Source organism: Astyanax mexicanus, chromosome 20 (assembly GCF_023375975.1).
Source record: "Astyanax mexicanus isolate ESR-SI-001 chromosome 20, AstMex3_surface, whole genome shotgun sequence".
In the NCBI taxonomy this organism is placed as follows: domain Eukaryota; kingdom Metazoa; phylum Chordata; class Actinopteri; order Characiformes; family Acestrorhamphidae; genus Astyanax; species Astyanax mexicanus.
Genome location: NC_064427.1, coordinates 4,567,872 through 4,591,248, shown reverse-complemented (window position 1 = coordinate 4,591,248; position 23,377 = coordinate 4,567,872). Strand labels below are relative to the sequence as shown.

Genomic DNA, 23,377 nt, shown 5'->3' with positions numbered 1-23,377 from the left:
GTTGGCTGATTATTAGAGCTGGGGCTTTAGTGCTGCACTCAAAGTTTAATGATGCGTTAGTAGCATTTGGAAAAGAGGACTTCACATCTATTTGAGGAGATGTGCTTGGGGTGGATTAATTGTCTCAGCTTAAATTGGGGTGAAAATTGATAAATAAATAAAATAAATAAATAAAAAACACGACTCCAACTGGCATATCTGTGAGTGAATTGGCTTTATTTTGAATTATATAATTTTTCATTTATTGCTATCTACCTCCCAAACTGCTTACAGGTAGCTAGGGGTAGCCAAACTACTGAGAAGATGTATTGAAATATTGTGATTTAACTTTAGTGATTAGGTTTTGCTGTGCTACCTTTTATTTCTCAAAAACACAGAACTGATTTCTTCAGACCCCACTCTTCAGTATGCATGAAATAGAAACCTTTTGCACAGGATGGTTTTGTTTTGAACAATTGTCATAAGTCATTGTGATTTGTTTTTAGCATTTGTTTTTCTGTTGTTGGACGAGTATTTTTGGTTGCCAAATAATCGGTGCTTCTCTATATTTAATGATCTTCATAGTGTAGCATCAGGTAGGACAGAGGGCAGAATAAACCATGTATAAGTAATAAGACCATTTTTTGAATAAAAGCTTGGTTTTGGTGCTGCACTTCTCTGTTTTTAGAGCATGCCATGTGGATTAACTTTCCTCTCGCTTTCTTCTCCAACCTCTGTAGTCCCAGCTATTGTGCTCTGATCCAGTTGGCTGAGTAGAATGAGATGTAATGTTTACAATGCATGTGATTGGTCTGTGAGGTTTGTTGGCTGAGAAATCTGTACAGTGAAGGCTAGAAAATATATACTGGTTTAAGTAAGCAGGTTTAAATTTAGCTCCAGGTCTTGATAGGACAGTAAATGACTGTTGTTCACCATTAATTTTTTTTAGGCATTTCAAGGATATTGTCAGTACTTAGAGAACATTGACAAAAAGTCGCATTTCATTACAAATAGTATAATTAATCCAGTTTAGCTGTATGAATCGTGGCATATGTTGCATAAAAGTCACAGTATTCAGTATTGGATAGCATTTCAGTAATGTTTTTAGTAGGGGTGTGATGAGACACTAATATTACGAGACGAGACAAGACATGATACTGGGTTCACGAGAACGAGACAAGAAAACGTCAAAAATAAAAAATGGCTTGTAAACTAGTTTTATTTGACAAAATCTTATAACGGAAACTTAACAGACTGGTTTCTCTCACACATTGATTCTATAAGAAATAGAAATAAGAATAAAAAATGAAAATAAAACTTTTCTAGGTTTTATATAGTGCAAATAAGTGCAAACCACAACCAGTCATATTAAGACTATGGTTTGTTTTTTTTCCTCCTAAATCTCTTTTAATTTAACTATGCATAACCATAACCAGTCATACTAAGACTATGCTTGAAGTGCAAACAGAGACAGAATTTTTTTTTAAATACAGTACAGAGCTAAGGGATTAGTACAACTGCCTATGAAACAGTCACGTGTTCGATTTACTTACAGTATTTACATATGGTTTGTGCCTTGTTGGTCACTCTGTTACCGTTTATTGTTTCTACTGGAGCCAAAATGCAGCCAGACACAAAACTTAAAAGTAGCAGAAGCATCTTCTATGCAAATGCCCAAATTTTCCTCTTCTGCTGAGAGCTGCTCTCACTGCATCGCTACTGTGTTGCCAGATCCCTCTTAAAAAGTCCACACTAAACTGTTTTTTCCCGCGAGACAGGTTTAAGCTTGACGAGAAATATCGTCACGTTTTAGTGAGATCTTGTCACACCCCTATTTTTTTTTAGAGATTTATCACTAGTGCTGCGTTTTTTAAACATAGGGGCTCTAGACTCTCTAATTTGACTTCAGTAACATAGTGACTCTTCCCATCTCTAACTGTGAAACAATATTTTTACAATATTTCCCAGCCCTATATTAGAAACCAAAAAATCACAGAAGTTGAAATATCCAAGGGACAGCAACAAGCATTCCACACTGATTGTGAATCATTTTATTTATTTATTTATTTATTTATTTATTTATTTTTTTCCTTAACGTGATGGTTGGATTGAATAGTACCTAAATTTGCTGTCTCATAACTATGTATTTGTGTTTACTGTAAAACCTCTACACGGTTGGCTGATCTAGATAATTGCGTGAATAAATGTGTACAGTTTTTTTTTATTTTTTTATTAAATTGCTGAGTGAGTGTATGTTTGTATTCCTCTGTGTTATATAGATGTTACTGTATTAAATTTGTGGTCATGATATTAATCAGATTCTCTCTTCCTCCATTCTTGCAGCAGAAGGGAGATGTGAAGGCTGGTCGGAGAGCAGAGACTTTGAGCATCCTGTGCATCGACACGACCCCCCACCCCCATCTTCAGCATGAATGGGGATATGCCTCATGTTCCCATTACCACTCTCGCTGGGATTGCTAGCCTCACTGACTGTACGTAAAACTCTCTCTCTCTCTCTCACACGCATGCATGCACACACAAATGCACACCTTTTACACCCTCTATGGCATTAATTTTATTTTCTGGGAGATAAAATATAATTTGGGGAAAGCTTTGGAGTCCCAGTGGAAAGGGCAAACTTAAGTTCAGAATTTGACTTTTAATAACACGCTGATCATTTGAATCAGGTGTTTTAGAATAAGGAAGAACCAAAAACATGCAAGGTAGGAGGCAGTCTTCAGGACCATAGATGAGAACCACTACATCATGATGAATCTAACCAAAGTTATTTTGCACAAGGAAAAAAAAAAGTTTTCTAAATTTACAAGAAGAATGTAAGAATATAAAAAAAAACAGTCAAATATACTTCTTTACATATTCTTGCACATATACATATTTTTATTTTTTACCCATTCATTGTATTGGACATGGATATGCCATGTAACCTTATATAATCAACGGATGGATAAATGGATGCAAGGATGGATGTTTAACAGTTATAGTATGGTATGGAAATGTGTAATAATCAATGTTAGTTGTTGCCTGAGGGCAACACTATACCGTAGAGGGTTAATCAAAGACACATCACAGTTGTTTCATTGTTTACTAGACACTTAGCGAATCGGGTGGCATCATTGTTCGGGCTGCGTGATAGTTTCTGTCAGTTTCAGCTCCTTGTGGGAAGGAGAAGATTCTCAAAAGTGCTTTGCAGCCAAGCTTTGTGATTTTTATAAAGCTGTTTGCTTTACGGGCTCCCCAGTGACGCACTGGTAAAATACACGCTCCGTGTGATACGAAGGTGTGCCCCACTCCTGCCTGGGCCAGAAGAATGAGGAGAGAATGAGGTTGGCTGTGGCGTTGCTGTGACAGTTCTGTGACTCCCTGGCAGGGTTTTAACAGTGTGGTTCACACTCAGTTTTTTTGTGGAGTGACATACTGAATCTGATGGATTGTGATCTCCTCCTTCAGGAATGCTGAGACACTCGGCTCTATCGCTGGTAACGTTTTGATGAAGGCTGCTTCAGTAGGCCTCACGCGTTGTGGGGTTGGTGGAAAATAGGAGGAAATTAAAATCACTGATAAAATTGAACCATGAACAAGGCATTCTGTAGAATAATCTGTAGTCATGCCACTAAACCCTCAAGTCCTCCCATAGTTTTCTGTTTTTATTCATTTATTTAACTGGGCCTTTTTAGGCCTTTTATGATAACTTGATAACTTCTCATTCTTGGATGGTATGCTGTACCTGCAATCTTTTTCATTTGCAAGATTTGCATCATTTTATGCCACTGCTATTTTAAAAGTGTAATAGTATACTAATTAGATTACTCCCTTTTACAGAGCAAATAACTTATAAATTGATTTAATAATAGCTTGACAAAAAATAGTAGGTCAAAAGTTAATAGCATACTGGTAGTTATAAATGCTGTTTTTGTTGTTGTTGTTGTTTTTTTTGACTTAACTAACTCATCGTCACCTGTCACAGTGTGCTCTGTATTTATGAATATGCTTTTATTGAGGCATTTGTCATTGTGAAACTGACTACAGTATTGGTGATTCTTGTAAACAAACATGCTAGAAAACGGTGGCCACAAAATGATTGGGGTCATGCATCCAAAGGTTGTCCGATAAATCAACAGCAAAATTATTGTGACTGGCCTTGTTGCATCAGTGTAAATTGAAAATTAAAGCATTGTTTACAAATAGAAGGTGTGGATAATGCTTATAATTTCAGTTTATGCGATTGGCTGCTGGCAGGGTGTCCCCCCCCCCCCCCCCTTCAAATTCGTATAAACATCAAACCTGTAATTTAGCCTGGAACTTTATCTGCAGATCTGAATCTGAATGTGCAGTCTGCTGTGTGTCCTGTTTGAATGCAGGTGTGAGCACTAAACCTGACAAATTGCATTGTTGATTTTGTAGTTGATGATCTGTTTTGCTTGCCGATTCATCTACACATTGGGTAATTGATGGTTTTCTGTGGTCAGGCACACACAGTCACAGACATGTCCCTTACTTTAAAACACAGAGGACTGTAGCCTGCATTCCATCATAGAGCGAGATCAGGGCTCAAGGCTTTCCACAACCATCCCACTGCTTCTGCCAGCTGTGTGAAACTGAATTTAATAAACATTGCTTTTGCATGTATTAGATTGTTTTGGATTGTTTGTTTAATTTTGGCTTGTTTGTTATGTTTTTGGCCTGATTTATTGTTTTAAATGACAGTTTTATGTCTTAATTACAGTTGTGAGTTGGGCTGTAATTGTCATGAAACACATTAATAGAGCTGTGATGATCTTGTGAATAACAGTAAGCCCAGAGTGAATTCTTGCATGCAGTCTACAGTACAATATGAAGGTGAAACAGTACAGGCGAAATCGTTCAATCCCTCCCCTGAAATCATGTTAAACTTTAAGGGATGAACAGTAGCATGTACTAGATCATGACTTTTGTGTGCCTTTGCACTAAAGCCGAACGATATTGGAATAACTATGATTGTAATATTTTGTTGGTCAGTGGTTTAGACATGTTGCCATATTAATAATGCATGTTTGTCAATATTATGAGTAATGTTAATGTCCTGGGAAATGAAAACAGTAGGATTGTTTTTTCTTCTGAATCAAGCATGTTATGTCTTGACGTGGTCTAGTTTGTGAAGTGTGACCGTGCACATCCTGCAGCGTGAATATCGAGCATGTTCATATAGTGATGACAATGCTGAAAAATAAATCAGACCTCCAGACTACATTTTTTTTAAATTATTATTATTATTTATTTAACTATTTTTTTTTTTTTTATATACAACCATTCCAAAGATGTTGTCCATAACTGAAAATCCTCAGTCTCAAAATACATATTTATTTATTTTTTTGTTTGTTTTTAATCAATACAGTTGCATTTATTTGTTTACCATATTTGTATACTGCCACAATGGGTTACCAATATGCCTCTTCTCCTGTGGGTTTATCAGAAAGCTGATTGGCTCTATGCTGAAAGGTGTAACTTTAACTTGGGACTATGTTAGTCTGGTGCTCTGTTGCACAGCCTTGTTTTATATACAAAATGATTAAGCATTGGTACATTTCAGAGATACAGAGACAGTCCAGAAAGCATGGTGTATTACAGGGCGGTTTTTAGAAAGGTTTTCTGTCTGCTATAAAAATGATTTCAGTGCTTGTGAACACTTGTGAAGGTCTTTATTCTGTTTAGACTGACCTGTCCAATTAAAAGCACAGGATGTCTTTTCTTCTTGATGTTTCCTTTTTTTGCTGTTTCTCTTGATGATTTTACTCAAATTTATTACAATAATAAATTAATTAATAGATAAATTATGAAACAAATGAATTAAGTAATAATTTTCTTTACGTCTTCCAGTGTTAAACCAGCTTCCCTTGCCTTCCCCTCTCCCTGCAACCACCACTAAGAGCCTGCTGTACAATGGGAGGATTGCAGAGGAGGTCAACTGTCTCTTGGCTCGCAGGGATGACAACCTTGTCTCCCAGCTGGCCCACAGCCTCAACCAGGTCTCCACCGAGCACATGTGAGTATCTCTTCTCTATACTAAATAAATATTTATAATTAGATAATAACTGGATTAGTCGTGTGATGATCTGGAGGAAACAGCAGTCCCTAAGATTTTTCCTTTTACATTTGAAACCGTAGTATTCTCGAGTTAGAAAAGGACAAATTATTTGAACTAATGGTGTTTGTGTCCAGGCACGTTCAGCCCTGTAAATTTTTGTATATGCATTTTAAAATCAGTTTTTTGGTTGTTTTTTTATGTAATTGTTCTCTACATTTTAACTTTTTTAATGAATTAACAAAATAAATTAAGCAAGATACTCACACAGAATTTAACAGCAATTTATTGATATAAACCTTAAATAAAAATGACTCTTCCACATGCTGTGTGCAATTACACAACTCTATATAAAACTTTTGGATTGTTGTTTTTCAAATTTTGCCATTTAGAATTTATTTTCTAGTTTAACTCTCTTTAGAAGTCTTTGAGTCTTAGCTTTACTCTCAACTTTATGTTGTCATAGAATTAGTTCTAAATTGATTACATATAAGGATGTTTGTGAATCAACTTTACAATTATTTTCTATTTTTGCATATTTAGGAATCTTTGTGTAATAGTTATGCAGCTGTTACCTTACTGTATGTCATTTTCCCCTAAAATATTGTGTCCATGCTGGTTTTACGAAGGGTAAAGCTATCTGAGCTATGACCCTAGCAGACGTAATGGATCAGGCAGCATTGTTTTTATCAGAGCATGTTCAACCATGTCATGATATTAGCAGCAGTTTGAGCAGATGAAGGTGTCTCTGAATAAAAACCCTCCCACTTGTTGTAGACCAGTGTAATCTGGGGTGGCCTATCTAATGATTGGAAGAACCTTTGTAGAACATTAAAGAAATCCCTAAAAGAAATCTGCTTTCAAACTAAATCACACTGTGTTCCTCTTTGTCACAGAGAGCTGAAGGACAATCTGGGCAGTGATGACCCAGAGGGAGACATGCCGGTGCTGCTGCAGACGGTGCTGACCAGGAACCCCAACATCTTCAGGGAGAAAAGTATGCCCACCCGATACAGGGTTCAGGGCGGTAAGGAGAAGACATGGAGACATTGCCTTTGACTCAGAACCCAGTGGAGCACAGTGCAAGGCCTAGTGCAGCAGAGCCCTTTTATTAATTCTCTCTGGCCTTGGATCAGAACTGATTGTTTTGTGTAGTTGAGAAATGTTATTGTTCATTTAGTCATACCCAGTTATCACATTCATATTCAATATTTAATATATTAATATAGCCATTATTTTCTTTGCCATCCTAATGTTAAAAATAACTATTTGTATGTGAAGAACAGGTTATAAATTCAGTCAATTAAAAAAAAGCAAATAATTTCGCACCTGAAGTTTTGCTTTGTACAGCAGTAGGGCAGGACGATATGGCTGAAATTTATATCAAAATATATTTACTAATTTCACTTGATACAATATTAAATTGATTTGGATAATATAAAAATAGAGAGAAGCTGCCAAGTTATGCCCACAGCAAACGGTCTATACTTCCAAACATCAGAAAAATTAATTTGCAATAATTACTGGTCTTATTTAATGAATTATTGTTATTGTAACGTGTTAATATTGTGTTAATACAGCCCTATGCAGCAATGTTGGTTAATTACTAGAAATATTAATCAGTTTGGTCACCCAGAGAGATGTCTCTTTATAATAAGCCAATCACTGTGCTCCCTGTGTTCATATGTTGTTTTCAACAGTGATTCAATAAGCAATGTGTGAATTGTACTCTGATGTACATTCTAACATATTTCATGTTCTTGTCCTAAAACCCCCTAAACATTTGTGTTGTGTTAATTAATGTCAAGAAGTGTTTTAAGTAATGGTAGCTGTCGACAATGCTCAACAGCATCATTTAGTCATATCTTAAAACAAAGTTTTAAAAATTTGGACAAAAAGTGCCCCAAATATAGCCAATCTATTATATAAATTATAGTAAACATCCTGTACACTTGCACTCCTGGACACTTTACTGTACATCCTGTACATTTGCACTCCGGGACACTTTACTGTACATCCTGTACTTTTGCACCCCTAGACACTACACTACGCACCTAACTTAAATATAATACTTGCACATGTTTATGTTTGTTTAATAGTCATATCTACTAATACCTCCTATACTTAGTTTATTCTTTTACTGCACTACCTCATATCTACGACTGTTTACTTCCACACTTTCTATAGTTTTTTTGTATTTATATATTTATGTATATATTTTTTTAAGTCTCAATTTAGAATTTTATCCCTCAATAAGTGTATTGTACTACACTTATTGTTTGTTTCTACTGTGTATTGTTTTTGTTTCTACTGTGTTGTATAATTGCTACTGGCTGCTAAATTTCCTTCGGGATCAATAAAGTATCTATCTATCTATCTATCTATCTATCTATCTATCTTTCTATCTTTCTATCTATCTATCTATCTTTCTATCTATCTTTCTATCTATCTATCTATCTATCTATCTATCTATCTATCTATCTATCTATCTATCTATCTATCTATAATATTATTTACAAATAATAATATTAATAAAATAATAATAAATAACTTTCCCAAATATTATTACTAAAATTGGAGCCCAATCAAATGTGGTCAAACCCTTATAATGCATATAATATATATACATTTTTTAATACTAAAATTATGATAATAGGGTGGTTTGTTTATATGTGATCTATATTGTGTTATGAATGCTTGTTTAATCTTCTGTTTTTTTTTTTTTTTTTAAATAAAGGTATAATGCAACAGCCAATGATGCCGCCATATAAAATGTCTCACAATTCCATGCATGGAAGCCCGGCATCCACAAATTACCAGCAAACCACTGTTACTCCCAGCCCTCCCAGGTATTATGCCAGATCTCTCCTCTGACACTTTTTGATTATGTAATATTTGTATAAAATTCTAAATGCTGTTCAGGTTGTCTGTATAGTAACAAGTTCCTTTTTCTCAATAGTCGCTTCGTTCAGCCTCAGACGGGCTCTGGGGCTCGATTCATGCCTCAGCAGAACAGCCCTGTACCCAGCCCCTATGCTCCACAGAGTCCTGCCGGCTACATGCAGTACCCTCACCCTCCCAGCTACTCTCAACATCAACAGATCCAACAAGGTGGGTCATCACACTGACATGATGGCTGAAATGATGTGTGCACATAGACCATTAATTGAGCATTTACTATAGTCGAACACAAATTTTCAGTATTAAAGCAGCACTAGGTAGGATTACCTTGATTTTTGATCTTTTTAAAGAAGTAAAATTACAGCTTGAAACTCACTGCAGCGCTGCATTGAGGTGTAATAGGAGGAATAGCGGTGCTCTCGTGTCTGTGCCGGAGCTCCTCTGAGCTCAAACCAGACTCTGTAAGTTTTCCGAGGCGGCTGCTACCAACGCTCACGAGAACTGCGACCTGCTTTCCAAATTTTGTTCTAAGAGTTCTACAAGGACTACTGGTTCATTCTTTACAAACTTACATACAGACACTCTGGCAGAAGCTGGAAAGAGACCGAATATGTCTGTGAAAGCCAGAAAACGAGAAAGAGAAACTGATCCGCTTGAAACATTTATTATACTCCACAACTGTAGGGGGAGCCCACAAGCACAAAATCTCAATCCTACCTAGTGGAGCTTTAAGAATCGATGATTGGTCTATAGTCTTTGGTGAATAAATATATTCAGAACACTATGCATTTATTTCCGGGTAATCACTGAAATATTGTTACATATAAGCTAATGCCTATGCACACTAAATTGACATAGTAATTGACCGTTCCAAATATGGGCATAACAAATTGGTGCCGGCTACAAAATGACGACACGATTTCAGTGGTCTATGGCATAATATAATCACATATAAGCATCTTTCCTTGAGTACCACGTTCTCCAGACGATTAACATAACTGGTTAAAACATATATAAGCATCTTTCCTTGTTTTAGTACTATGTTCCCCAACCGATTAATATATGGCTTAAACACTGACATTAGATATCCATCCAGAAAGGTTGGAAGCACTGTAGATAATTACTTTAATACATTAATCATATTGTGATTTTTTTCTGCAGTGTCTGTTGCAAGTCCCATGGTGCCTGGTGGCATTAGGAACATCCACGACAGTAAAGTCTCTGGGCAAATGTCAAGTAATTCAGCCAATCACAATGCACGGCATTGCTCCAATGAAGAGTACATGAACATCGTCCACAGATTGGGAAGTGAGGTGAGTGGATTATATCATATTATGTAGAGTTTGGTGTTGAGCAACAGGTTTGGTCACCACAGGTTAGGAGGTGTTTGTTTATTAAAGAGTTGACTTGGCAATCACTGTGGTTTGGGTTTTCTAGGAGAGTGATCCTTCCATGAGAAACGCTTCCTTCCCTCTCCGATCGCCCCAATCGGTATGCTCGCCTGCTGGAAGCGAAGGGACTCCGAAAGGTACGTTTTAAGCCACTTACAAACACAGTAGCTGCACTGCAACCCTTACCCTCTCAGTGCAAGCAGAGATAGTTGCATTAGTTTTCCACTCTGCTCACCCACACATCTATCTTAGACTCTGCAGTCAACAGATTTGTATTACTTTCGTTTTCAGTTGGATCGCGGCCACCTCTCATTCTTCAGTCTCCGCCCCCGTATACCTCACCGCGGGATGCTGCTCCTGACCTTCTCATGGACTCACCCGACCGGAAAAAGAAGCAGAAGAAAATGATCAAGGAGGAAGGAGACAAGGGCGCCATGTACGACATTGTCAGCTCTCCCTCCAAGGACTCTACCAAGCTCACGCTGAAGCTGTCGCGGGTCAAGTCTTCTGAGACAGACCAGTCGACCGACCTCATGCCCAGCGTGGAGCATGGCTCAGACGCTGAAAACGAACTGCCCTGCAACAGCTTGCCCTACCCCAGGAACCCCCAGGAACGGCTGGCTGCAGGCCAGTGCCCCCCAGAACAGTCAGGATACCAGCAGGTCCCCGTGCTGCAGAACACTGGGACAGTCACTGCGAAACAGCCTGGAGGAGTCAGCGGGACGCCGTACGACGAGGCCGAGATGGACGCGCTGGCTGAGATTGAGAGGATAGAACGGGAGTCGGCTATTGAGCGAGAACGAGGCTCCAAAGAGGTTCAGGATAAAGGTACATTTTGTTTTCTGTCATAATTTTAATGGACATTAATGTAAATGTATGACTTGACAACTGGATCAATGCTTGTTTGGACCAGTGTATTCCTCTTAATTAATATCTGCACTGGGCTGATATCAGCAGAAAATGCTGGATTGGATATTAGAGGTAAAAGAATTAATTCTTTCCTTTTAAGAAACCAGACCTAAAATAGCACACACTTACTGTGGCTTGATGTAAGCTGTGTGTTTCTTTCTATGGGGTAGTAGTGTGCTTAAGTGGTTTGGCTGATTTTAAGGTGTTTATTTTAATTAAAGTGCTTCAATAAAATAGCGTAATAGAAAGTTTAGTCATTTTTAAACAAAAAATGTTGAATCAGTTTCAGTACTTGCCAGTGCTGAGGTTTACCTTGGGTTTGAATGAAAAAAGGTATTGTCCTGTCAAATCTACTAAGTGCTTATTTTATTTATTAATAAAAAAAATTAAGGCTGTCTTGGCTATATTGTGAAATAATGCTCAAGCTGGCACGTGAGTTGTTAGTTGTTTTATGAAACAATATTAATTACATTTTTGTTGTAGGGCAGTTAATTTCTCAAAAGCTAAATTGAGCACTTGAGCATACGTACCTGTAAATAACTTTTATTCTGTCGTTTGTATCTTTTGTTTAGATAAACCTCTGAAGAAGCGAAAACAGGACTCGTACCCTCAGGAGCCTGGTGCTGGTGGTACTGCAGGAGCAACAGGTGGTCCTGGGGTGGGAGGCGGGGGTAGTGCGGGAAACAAATTGGCACCTCAGGAGGCTAGCGCTGCCAGCAATGGGACTAACAGACCAGCCCTGATGGTCAGTATAGACCTACAACAGGCAGGCAGGGCAGAGGGGCAGCTCGACTCCTGTCCCACACCTGCCCTGGAGGCACAGCGCTGGCCTGAAGATGGGTCGGACTCGGCTGGGGTTCTGCGGCTCAAATCAAAAACTGATGGAGAGGCGCAGAGAGCGGTTGATGGTCGGCCTGAGGTCATCAAGCAACGAGCAGAAACGCCACAGAAAACCGCTTCAGAAGGCCGTCCGGAGACGCCTAAACACAAGCACGACAGCCGACGGGACTCTACAAGCAAGACGCAGGGATCAGACAAACGGTCAGATGCATCGAAACATCGGCATGATGGTAAACCTGAAAAGGTCCGGTCTGAAGGACGAGGCACAGATACGCCACGAAAACACGAAAGTCGCTCCGAGGTCTCTCGGGACAGCCACAGAGAGGAAAAACACAAAGACCGGGAGAGGAACAAGGACAGAGACCGAGAGAAAGACAAGGACAAGGACAGAGACCGAGAGAGGGACAAAGACAAGGAAAAAGAGAAAGAAAAGGACAAGGAAAAAGACAAGGAAAAAGAGAAAGAAAAAGACCGTGACAATGATGCTGTCAAAGTTCGTAGGCCAGACACACCAAAAGGTAAGGTGGAACATGACCGACATGGACGTGATAAGGAACGGGATCGGGAGAACCGAGACAGAGGGAATCGGGACAGAGAAAACCGAGACCGGGATCGTGAAAACCGAGAGAGAAAGCACCGAACCGAGTCCAAAGAACACAAGGAGAAACGTTCACCTGAGCAGCGTTCACGGCCAGATAGTCCCCGGGTAAAACAGGAGAATAAACAGCGCTCTGACCGCTCAGAACGCTCGGAGCGCTCTGATCGCTTGGAACGTTCTGATCACACCGATCGCTCGGAACGATCTGAGCGCTCTGATCGCACTGACCGATCGGAACGCTCTGAACGTTCTGACCTAAAATCCTCCAACAACAAAGAGGAGAAACGAAGCTCTGATGGTAACAGACACCGCTCTGATGACAGCAAGCAGTCCTCCACCGATAGCAAAGCTGCCGAGTTCCCTGACTACCTGCTGGGTGTCAAGTCTGGCGCACTGAAGAATTTTGTCATTCCCAAACTGAAGCGTGATAAAGATGGGAACGTGCCACCAGCAGCAACAGCACCAACTTCAGCAGCAACACCAGCAGAAATCCCACGGCCAGAGAGCTGGGGTCAGCCGCGAGTCAAACTGGAGAGGTTGGGTCTGGTGGAGAACATCAGCAAACGGCCCAAGCCTGTGGTGGTACTACAGAAGCTCTCCTACGATGAAGTGCAGAAGATCATCAAGGAACGGCACTCTCGCAGCTCAAAGTCAAGCAAGAATCGGTCGTCCTTTGGGAAGTCTTCGAAAGGTAAGGCCGCTGTGTGGGGGACATTGTTTAGGTTTTATTGTTTGAATCAACATCTCGGTTTAGAAGCTAAGAAGTATCCATGCGTTATGCTGGATGACTTTGTGGATCCATAATTTATTTCAATAAAGGAGTAATGTCCTTTATCAACCTGTTTCAAGGGGGGATTGATGAGTCGGTGCTCAAGGAGCTTCCTCCTCATCTGCTTGCAGAAATCGAGTCCACCATGCCTCTTTGTGAGAGGGTGAAGATGAACAAACGCAAACGGAGTACGGTAAACGAGAAGCCCAAGTATGCTGAGGTCAGCTCTGGTGAGGACAGCGCCTCCGTGGAATGTGAGTAGAAATCATCTGCTTCTTTTTTGTCTTGGGCTTCAACAGATAATGACATCTGCTTGTCAAGCATGGGTACTTACAACCTCAAATCAGGAAAGTTATTTTAAAAAATTCAGTTTCTTCCATTTACTTTGAATTTTATTTAATTGCCTAAAGTTTGAACCCAAAATAAGCATGTTTTCTGGTACGTGTGTACAAGGATGTATATAATACTTTATTTCTATATTTAGCTCAATAATTGCTCATACTTACAGAATGAATCGTGTGATTAAAAGCTCAGTGATCTGTTCCTATATAAGACATTTGCAGATCCTTTGTATGAAGTTATTGTTTTAAGTCTATAACCTTTTGACATGACCAGGTTATGACAGCTAGTTTCAGGGGTTACTCTTGATATTTTTTTTCTCCTCTCATTAGAATTCAGATTAGATGACAGTGCCAGGTTTCAACCTTGCCAAAACAAAGTTAGAATTCAGTGTGTATGCAATCTTTATCTTCTTATAGAAGCGTTGTTTGGTGATTATTTTCACAAGTTTACATAAATTGCAGCATTATTGATTATGATGACTAGGGCTGCAGTCATTAGTCAGCGTAATCGATGTTGACTAAAAAATTGTTGAAGCTGAATTTAATTGTCGATGCGTTGTTAATGTGTAATGGAGCAAGTGAGCGAGTGAGTGAGAGAGAGAGAGAGAGAGGAAAAAAAAGAGAGCGAAGAAGACATGTGCACATGGTGAGAAATAGAGAGATAGATGACAAAGTGTGAATTTGTCAGTAACTTCTGTCAGACAGACTTTTTTTTTTTTTTCATTATCTTGAGATTTCTGCTGTCCTGAGTTTATGTTGGACTCTTTCTTGGTCTGCTGTTGTGTTTTATAAAAGTTTATCAGTTCTGGATTTGCGTAATGTTCAAAACTGGTGATTTTGGTAGTCTTCAGGTTTGACTGCTGTTTTACTATATTATTCTTGTTTCTCAGTCTTTCATTATTGTTTACTTGACGTTCATTGGTTTAACTGTTGTTGTTCGTCAAATGTGGAGCCATGGTGACCAAAAGCTTAGTCGGCCAAAAGCTAGATGCTGAAAAATAAGCATGGACAATATTGTCAAAATTACCACACAATGTAAAAGCCAAATTCAGTGACAGATGCTGTAAATAATGTGAACTGATATGTTTGAAAATATCAGTTACTGAAACATATTTTCTTTTGTGGTATAGCTTGAAACTGAATTATTGTCCGGTCCTACTGAAAGCTGACTTGTACCTACACTAATGAAGCATTTTTTATTTATTTATTTTATTTATTTTTTTATTTATTTGTTTATTTGCACAGATAGAATGTGACATAAAAATAAACAAACTAACAAAATAACTGTGCAGGGAAAGTAAAAAAAAAGCCTAAAAGAGGCTTGTGCAAAGTAAAAATAATTGTAAAAAAAAAAAATAATAATAATTCTTTAAAATTTTAAAATGTATTGCTTCAATCACTATGATAAACCCAGCACTGCCACCCTTACCACTGTCACTGTAGTCATGTAGATATATTGCTAATGCTGTTTCAGGACCAGATTAAGTGGAAAGAGAGAATTGGTTGATTAGAGCCGTGCAAATCACAGTCCAATTTGAGCATCTCTTCTTCTGAACTCTCAGCGGCTCCGAAACGGTCGAAAAAGGATCGGGACCGGACGTGGGAGTGTGAAGAGAAGGACCGGAAAGGGGAGCGCAGGCGGAGTGGAGGACATCATGACGGCCGTAGAGGATCAGGCAGCCGATACAGAGACCAGAGTTCAGACGACTCAGACGAAGGCACGCCCCCTCCCAGCATGAGCGAGAGTGAGTGCATGTTATAAAGATATGGGTTCTTATTTATATAGGTATTTTTGTGCTTTTTTTAAGTAATCATATGGCTCCTATTGACAGTATGGCCTAAGCACTGTGGCTTTCATTTTTATTACAAAAAAAAATTATATCTTTTTTATTATTATTTTTTATTTTATTTCAGTTGCCCGAAAGATGAAGATGAAGGAGAAGCAGAAGAAGAGGAAAGCTTATGAACCGAAGTTAACTCCAGAAGGTAACTTCAATCTCTGGTCAATTTTTTATTACAGTGTTGATAATATTCTATGTCTAACTCAATTCTATGTTTCTTTTTTTTTTATGACTACCAGAAATGATGGACTCCTCGACGTTTAAGAGGTTCACTGCAAGTGTGGACAATATATTAGAAAACTTGGAGGATGTGGACTTATCATTAGGTGTGTATGGATTTAATATATATATATATATATTTTATTTGTTCATTAAAGTGACTGTCCATAAGTTTTGAGGTTTGGGGAACCTCCCTGGTGATAATGTGTAATTGTACAGAGCCTGTGGAAGAATACTACTACTAATAATTTAAAGTTGATTAATGTAAATCTATTGCTCCTGTTAAATATATAGCTCTGTATTGTAGAGTATGTGGGTTTATATATATATTTATATATTATATATAAACAATTACATGTACCAAACCTACCAGACCACTCTGTTTTTACATTTAATATATTAGAATTGATTGTGCCAGGACTTTGAATGTTCATCAGGACTACAAATGATTTCAGTTAAGATTCTTTTATTGAAGGCAATCTATGATGTATTAAATGCTGTATAACGATGGTGTGTAAGACTGAGGTATTAAGAAATTCTTCCGCTTATTTCCTAGCTGCAGATGATGACGAGATCCCTCAGGAGTTGCTTCTTGGGAAGCACCAGCTGAGTGAGCTGGGCAGTGAATCGGCCAAAATCAAAGCCATGGGCATCACATACAGGGTGAGCTGTTAGTAGCTTGTGTAGAGAGTTTTTGGAGTGTTTAGACCTGTTCCTATGACTTTTTTTATTATTATTATTATTATTATTATTTTTTTTTTTTTTTTTTACTTTGAGTCCTCTGCTCTGCAGATTTCGTCCGAGAAGCTTGTAAAGGTGCTGGGAATATTAGAGAAGAACATTCAGGATGGATCCAAGCTCTCAACACTTATGAACCATGTGAGTTTACCTTAGCTTATCGTCTGCAGAAGCACATCTCTCTCTCTCTTTCCTGTGCTTGAACTGCATCTCTGATGTAAATACCAGTCAGACTGAATTCTCCCTCACACGCTCTTCCTTGCGTCTCCCTCCACATCTTAGGGCAACGATGCAGAGGATGAGGAGCGCTTGTGGCGTGACCTCATCATGGAACGGGTGACCAAATCAGCTGACGCCTGTCTGACTGCGCTGAACATCATGACCTCGACACGGATGCCCAAAGCTGTCTATATCGAGGATGTGATCGAAAGGGTGCTACAGTACACAAAGTTCCACCTGCAGAACACCCTCTACCCCCAGTATGACCCTGTCTACAGAGTGGGCCCTCATGGAGGTCAGTGATGAAATATCGTTTTAGAAATTTATTTTTTATCAAGTAGTCTCATCGCAGGACAGAAAAATGGCAAATATTATTTTTAAATAATTTTAAGAAAAAATTAATACTATTATTGTTTTCCATGATGTATTAACTAGGGGCACATTATATTTACTTATGATTTTTTTTTGTATTTAAGTCTCATTGTAACATATTGGATCATCAACTTGGATCATTGACCATCAATTTCCTGCATAGTTTTTTTTTTTTAATACTGCAATATACAGATCTGGAAAAAAATGTGACCACTTAAAAATTAATTTTATTTGATTTTAAAAAATATTAAAAACCACATACCATCAAACCAAGCTGAGCTGCTTGATTTTTTGCACCAAGAGTGGCATAAAGTTATCCAAAAGCAGTGTGTAAGACTGGTGGAGGAGAACATGCCAAGATGCATGAAAACCCGGTTTATTCCACCAAATATTGATTTCTGAAATGTTATGAATATGAACTTGTTTTCTTTGCATTATTTGAAAACTTTAAATGACAATATTTTTATTTGGAATTTGGGACAAATGTTGCAAAATCAGAGGAACTGATTCAGAAACTGAAGTGGTCTTGCCATTTTTCCAGACCTGTATATCGCAAAATTACAAAATATCAAATTGTGCCGACCTGGTTGGACAATGTTATTAATTAAGGAACTACATAAAACCTTTTACTCTGGTTATCAATATATCACAGGTGGGATGCTGAGCTCGAAAGCCAAACGAGCCAAGTGCTCCACGCACAAGCAGAGGGTGATTGTCATGCTCTACAACAAAGTATGCGACATCGTCAGCAACATTTCTGAGCTGTTGGAGATCCAGCTCCTGACAGACACTACAATCCTGCAGGTGAGCCGGAGTCTCTGTTTAACAGGTCTTGTGGGTGTTATTTCTATAGTTCTTTAGAATCACTTCTTTCTAATCACCATCTCTGCCTCTGTAGGTCTCTTCCATGGGAATCACTCCGTTCTTTGTGGAGAATGTCAGTGAACTGCAGCTCTGTGCCATCAAGCTGGTGACCGCGGTGAGTTTCATTCATTTTTGAAGGACGTCACAAACAAGTAAATAGTAGTAGTCCTGAAATTGACTGATTGTGACTTTCCTCCTCAGGTCTTTTCCCGGTACGAGAAACACAGGCAGCTAATTCTTGAGGAGATCTTTACATCTCTAGCCAGGCTGCCCACCAGCAAGAGGAGCTTAAGGAACTTCAGGTAGCAGCTAAACTATGTTAATGTTTGTATTTGAGAGCCATTTCTTGACTTTTAAAAAGGAATGATGTCCATTTTCTTCAAATTTTTCGGCTTTGCCTGTCTTTCAGGTTGAACAGCAGTGATGTTGATGGCGAGCCCATGTATATCCAGATGGTGACTGCTCTGGTGCTTCAGCTCATTCAGTGTGTGGTGCATCTGCCTAATGACAAGGACAACACTGATGATGAGTATGACAAAAAGGTAAAGATTAGGCATAGGCCTGTCAGTGTTTTTGTGACCAGTACCGATCACAATTGTCTTTTAGTAGCATTAGTTAATTGCCAATACTGATGGATGCTGCATTTAAACATTTACAGCCAACTTAGTAGTGTATCATTATACAGGGCTTCTGTAATGTTCTCTTAGGATGAAACAGATTTTACTATTTAGAATAATACCCATTTAAAATCCTGTAGAAGTCTGTGTGCCAACTGAGAAAGACAGCCCGAAAGTGCTGCTGATCCATCATTAAATCTGCAGCTTCTACACTGAGCCTCATTCAAAGTTGCTGCAATCCTTAACCCCTGAATCCAATCTAAATTGCTCTAAGGTTAAGCACTTTCAACAAAAAAACACATACATCAATAAAATCTTCTTTTTGAGTTATTTTAAGTCTTCTTTATTAAAGAAATACAAATCTCACTGTTGTTGTAAGGGCAAAATTAGAGAAATATCTGATTGCTCTTTCCTGTGGAAAGATTAGCTGGTTAATGCATTAGTTCTGTTTTTTAAAGGTGGACCAGGATGTCCTCATCACAAACTCCTATGAAACTGCAATGAGAACGGCACAGAACTTCCTATCAGTTTTCCTCAAAAAGTGAGTTTCGTCTCAGACACCCTGCTTATAGTCTAATAAAACAACTTAGTAACAAGATCTTCTTTAACCTTGTTATCCTGCTCATGTTTTTTTTTTATAGATGTGGTAGCAAACAGGGAGAGGAGGACTACCGGCCTCTGTTCGAGAACTTTGTGCAGGATCTCCTCTCGACAGTGAACAAGCCCGAGTGGCCAGCTGCTGAGCTGCTCCTCAGTCTCCTGGGCCGGTTGCTGGTGAGTGTGGTTCTGTTCTGCTGCTCTTTATCTGAGCTTGGTTGTCTTATTGTCAGATCTTTTCCAGTGCAGTGCGCAACTCTGAAGCACAATCTTATGTTTTTCACTGTTTCTTGTCCTCAGGTGCACCAGTTTAGTAACAAGCAAACTGAGATGGCACTGAGAGTGGCATCTTTGGATTACTTGGGCACAGTTGCTGCACGTCTAAGGAAGGATGCAGTCACCAGCAAGATGGACCAGCGCTCCATAGACCGCATCCTCAAAGAGGTAAAAAATCCAGTTGTGTTCGCAGCTTATACTGCATTTCATGTTACAATTTGTCAAGAATTAGGACTAGGAAATTGTAACATAATTCATATCTACGAAGGCTTTCATCCTTGTTTTGAGTTCATTCATGTCTTTAATTTCTCATTTAGACGCCTGGAAATGACGAGACGCAGCAGCTGCAGAAAGCCTTGTTGGACTACTTGAATGAGAACATAGACACTGACCCTTCTCTTGTGGTAAGATAAGTTCTGAAAGTGAAGTTTTCTTAATTTCGATTAGCAATCAAAAAGTATCTAAATAGTCTGCTTGTCTTGTTTTTGTCTAGTTTTCTCGGAAGTTCTACATCGCGCAGTGGTTTCGGGACAGTACCACAGAGACTGAGAAGGCTATGAAGTCCCAAAACCAGAAGGACGACGACTCGTCCGAGGGCCAGCATCACACCAAGGATGTGGAGACTACGGGCGAGATCATGCAGAGAGCTGAGGCTCGCAAGAAGTTCTTGCGGTCCATAATCAAGACCACGCCCTCTCAGTTCACCACACTAAAGTAAGTTGCCCTGTCTGTCTGTCTGTCTAATGTCTCACTGAGAACTTGCGTATCATCTGTGTAAGCTGTGTTAAACTTTTATGTTTTGTTTATTTTTTGGCTCTATAATAACCTAAGATAAAAGGCCTGCCTCCCCTAACTTGGCTTCTTTTTTTTGGTCTCCTTTTTAGAATGAACTCTGATACAGTGGACTACGATGATGCCTGTTTAGTTGTGCGATATTTGGCCTCTATGAGGCCGTTTGCACAGAGCTTTGATATTTATTTAACGCAGGTAATATTTTGCTCTTTTATTCTCATACACATCTTTTAAAACTTTTTAAAGATTCAATTGAAGTGTTGTTCAAGTTTAAGTAAAGTTTGTTTATTTGTTTATTAATTAATTAAAAAGCTTATTTGCAAGGGTGTTTTAACAGTGACAAATAAGTAAGTGTGAGATGTAGTGTTAAAGTTCTGTGCTTCTTTGTGTCATTGTTCAGATCTTGAGAGTGCTGGGCGAGAGTGCCATCGCTGTGAGAACAAAAGCGATGAAGTGTCTGTCTGAGGTGGTGGCTGTGGATCCCAGCATTCTGGCCCGGGTGAGTGACGTAAAAATGAGCATATCTGCGTAAAAAAATATGTTTGGGTGTTACTTCTGCTTTCATTCTTACTAAGTTTGTTTTGATGCTAAGCTTTTAATGTTGCAATCAGGTAGAACAGTTTGGACACACCCATTCTCTTTCCTATGTCTTCAATGATAATTTAAAATGTAGAAAACGAAGCAAAAACATAGAATGAGTGTGTGTTTAAAAAAAAAGTTACACACTTATTGTATTTGTGTGTGTGTGTGTGTGCAGTTGGATATGCAGCGTGGAGTCCATGGACGGTTGATGGATAACTCAACCAGTGTACGAGAAGCTGCTGTAGAGCTTGTTGGAAGATTTGTACTGAGTCGCCCCCAGCTAACCGAGCAGTACTATGACATGCTCATTGAGAGAATACTGGTATGTATTTTATTCTATTTATTTATTTATTTTTCCAATAAACAACACTATCATCATCTTACAACTATTTTAGCCCCTGATATAGTGATAAGATTTTTGCATAGTATTGATTTATATTCTTTTAAAGATCAGTGAACTTTTAAGTTATAGCAGTTTGGAAGATGTATGCTTTTATTAATAGTTTCCTATAAAATAAAATACAAAAAAACAAGTGTTAGAGTAGCATATTGGAGTAGCATGCTCACCTGTTGTAGTAATACTATATGTATGGAGATGCAGTAATTGATGCAATGGTAAATGTAAGACTGGTCAGCAAATTTTATTGAGGTCATGTTGATATAGTAGTGTAAAGTAGTGTACATCTTACCAAAATGTGATTAATTCTAAAATTTTTATTTCTTATATGTCTGCGCTTAAACCCCAAGCAACACATTGTCCCTGTGTATCGCGGCTCTGCGATTAAACAGGGACTTACTTGACCCTTGGTTGACTGCGAATCTTTGAAATGAGATTTTCTGGGCAAAAATGTTTGTGCATCTCTAGTAAAGAAGTAAATAAAAATAAATAAAGCCAAACATGTGCAAAGGTGTGGGTCTGTTGTGCGGTCCCATTGCCCTTAGTTGGCTTGTGAACCTCAAAGCCAACTGTAATGGGATTAGATGCAGCCGATGTCAAAATGTGTTGCCTTTTAGGCATTCATGTTGAATAGCCCCATACTGCAGTCCGAACAATGAGAGTTACCGCTGGGTTGACGACAGTCCCTTTCTAGATTAAAGTTCATTCTGAGTATGAAAGTTCACCTTAGGTAAAATCCTCAGCAACTCTCTGCTGCCACCTATAGGCTGTGGAGAGATAATGATGTTGAAATGATGAGAAGGCTTGGTAATGAATGCTCGTGCTTGGACTCTTCTCTGCAGGACACGGGAATCAGCGTGAGGAAGAGGGTGATTAAGATCTTGCGAGACATCTGTCTGGAGCAGCCCACGTTCAACAAGATCACAGAGATGTGTGTGAAGATGATCCGGAGGGTCAACGACGAAGAAGGCATTAAGGTGTATATCCCATCTGTTTGTTATACCTTATGTATTTAAAATATTTTTTTAATCAATCACCTGTCTGTTATTTGAGATTTTTTGTTATCTGTACCACAGTAGACACTGAGGGGTTTGATCTCTTCACTTATTGATAACACTTGGTCTGTTTTGAACTCTGTGCTTCAGAAACTGGTGAATGAAACATTCCAGAAGCTCTGGTTCACCCCAACTCCCAACCATGACAAGGAAGCCATGACCAGGAAGATCCTCAACATCACTGATGTGGTAAATCACAGTTTTAATTATGTTTATTTTAATGTTTTAAATGTGTTTTAATGTGATCTTGGCTTTTGAGACAAAAATGGTGTCGGTATGATTGAATCAATGATTGTTTTGAATGGTTGAATTCTGGATCCTGCTGCCTGCTTCAGCAGCCAGAGTCTGAGAGAGCACAATTGGCTCAATTGTTGGGTCACTCCCAATCTGATGTTGGTGAACAGTCATCTGTTAGCTAATATATTGGATCTGGGACATGCTAGAAGTCTTCACTCTCCTGGTGATATGAGCAGTGATACAAATGTAAAGTTTTTATATGAATTGGTATCGACTAATTGGCCTTCCAGCTCTTATGTAGAAAGTTGGGTAGAGCTATAAATTAATAAATGGGTTATTAAAATGCTGTCAGTTCGTGTTTGATGAACCGTGAAAATTTCTTTTGACAGGTATCTGCATGCAAAGATTCGGGTTATGACTGGTTTGAACAGCTGCTTCAAAATGTGAGCATACAATTCATTACATTTTATATGCAGAATATTACAGTTATGTATAATGGTAATGCTTTGTATGTGTTTATCTGTAGATTTTTTGTCCCTGTTTTTTCCTTTTTGCCTTTTTTTCACTGTGGTCTCTATTTACATTGGTGCAGCTGCTAAAGACAGAGGAAGACGCTTCCTACAAGCCAGCCAGGAAGGCTTGTGCTCAGCTTGTCGACAATCTAGTGGAACACATTCTCAAATATGAAGAAGCTCCAGATGGTAATGTTCCTGACTTACTAGACCCCATTTTTTTCTACATTTTAAGTGCACAGTAAAAATGTA

The 23,377-nt window shown here is 38.7% G+C and overlaps 1 protein-coding gene across 5 annotated transcripts in view; it reads left to right on the top strand.

Annotated features, from left to right (window-relative positions):
• Nucleotides 1-23,377, top strand: part of nipblb (NIPBL cohesin loading factor b) — a 38,834-nt gene that overhangs the window by 8,246 nt on the left and 7,211 nt on the right. Inside the window, exons 2-33 of one of the 5 annotated variants that reach the window (XM_007244790.4) lie at nt 2,326-2,471; nt 5,854-6,019; nt 6,955-7,055; nt 8,796-8,907; nt 9,018-9,169; nt 10,121-10,272; nt 10,397-10,487; nt 10,642-11,178; nt 11,832-13,388; nt 13,547-13,720; nt 15,370-15,552; nt 15,722-15,793; nt 15,888-15,974; nt 16,424-16,530; nt 16,660-16,746; nt 16,888-17,119; nt 17,849-18,000; nt 18,095-18,175; nt 18,262-18,362; nt 18,470-18,602; nt 19,136-19,218; nt 19,319-19,451; nt 19,575-19,718; nt 19,868-19,954; nt 20,044-20,264; nt 20,435-20,537; nt 20,743-20,841; nt 21,100-21,246; nt 22,164-22,298; nt 22,467-22,565; nt 23,003-23,056; nt 23,206-23,314. In XM_007244790.4, coding sequence (XP_007244852.3) covers nt 2,408-2,471; nt 5,854-6,019; nt 6,955-7,055; nt 8,796-8,907; nt 9,018-9,169; nt 10,121-10,272; nt 10,397-10,487; nt 10,642-11,178; nt 11,832-13,388; nt 13,547-13,720; nt 15,370-15,552; nt 15,722-15,793; nt 15,888-15,974; nt 16,424-16,530; nt 16,660-16,746; nt 16,888-17,119; nt 17,849-18,000; nt 18,095-18,175; nt 18,262-18,362; nt 18,470-18,602; nt 19,136-19,218; nt 19,319-19,451; nt 19,575-19,718; nt 19,868-19,954; nt 20,044-20,264; nt 20,435-20,537; nt 20,743-20,841; nt 21,100-21,246; nt 22,164-22,298; nt 22,467-22,565; nt 23,003-23,056; nt 23,206-23,314 — 5,755 coding nt within the window. In that variant the 5' untranslated portion in view covers nt 2,326-2,407. Of the gene's footprint in view, nt 1-2,322; nt 2,472-5,853; nt 6,020-6,954; nt 7,056-8,795; nt 8,908-9,017; nt 9,170-10,120; nt 10,273-10,396; nt 10,488-10,641; nt 11,179-11,831; nt 13,389-13,546; nt 13,721-15,369; nt 15,553-15,721; nt 15,794-15,887; nt 15,975-16,423; nt 16,531-16,659; nt 16,747-16,887; nt 17,120-17,848; nt 18,001-18,094; nt 18,176-18,261; nt 18,363-18,469; nt 18,603-19,135; nt 19,219-19,318; nt 19,452-19,574; nt 19,719-19,867; nt 19,955-20,043; nt 20,265-20,434; nt 20,538-20,742; nt 20,842-21,099; nt 21,247-22,163; nt 22,299-22,466; nt 22,566-23,002; nt 23,057-23,205; nt 23,315-23,377 lie in introns of all 5 variants that reach the window. The other 4 variants (XM_007244791.4, XM_007244789.4, XM_007244793.4 and 1 more) reach the window with 4 other exon arrangements.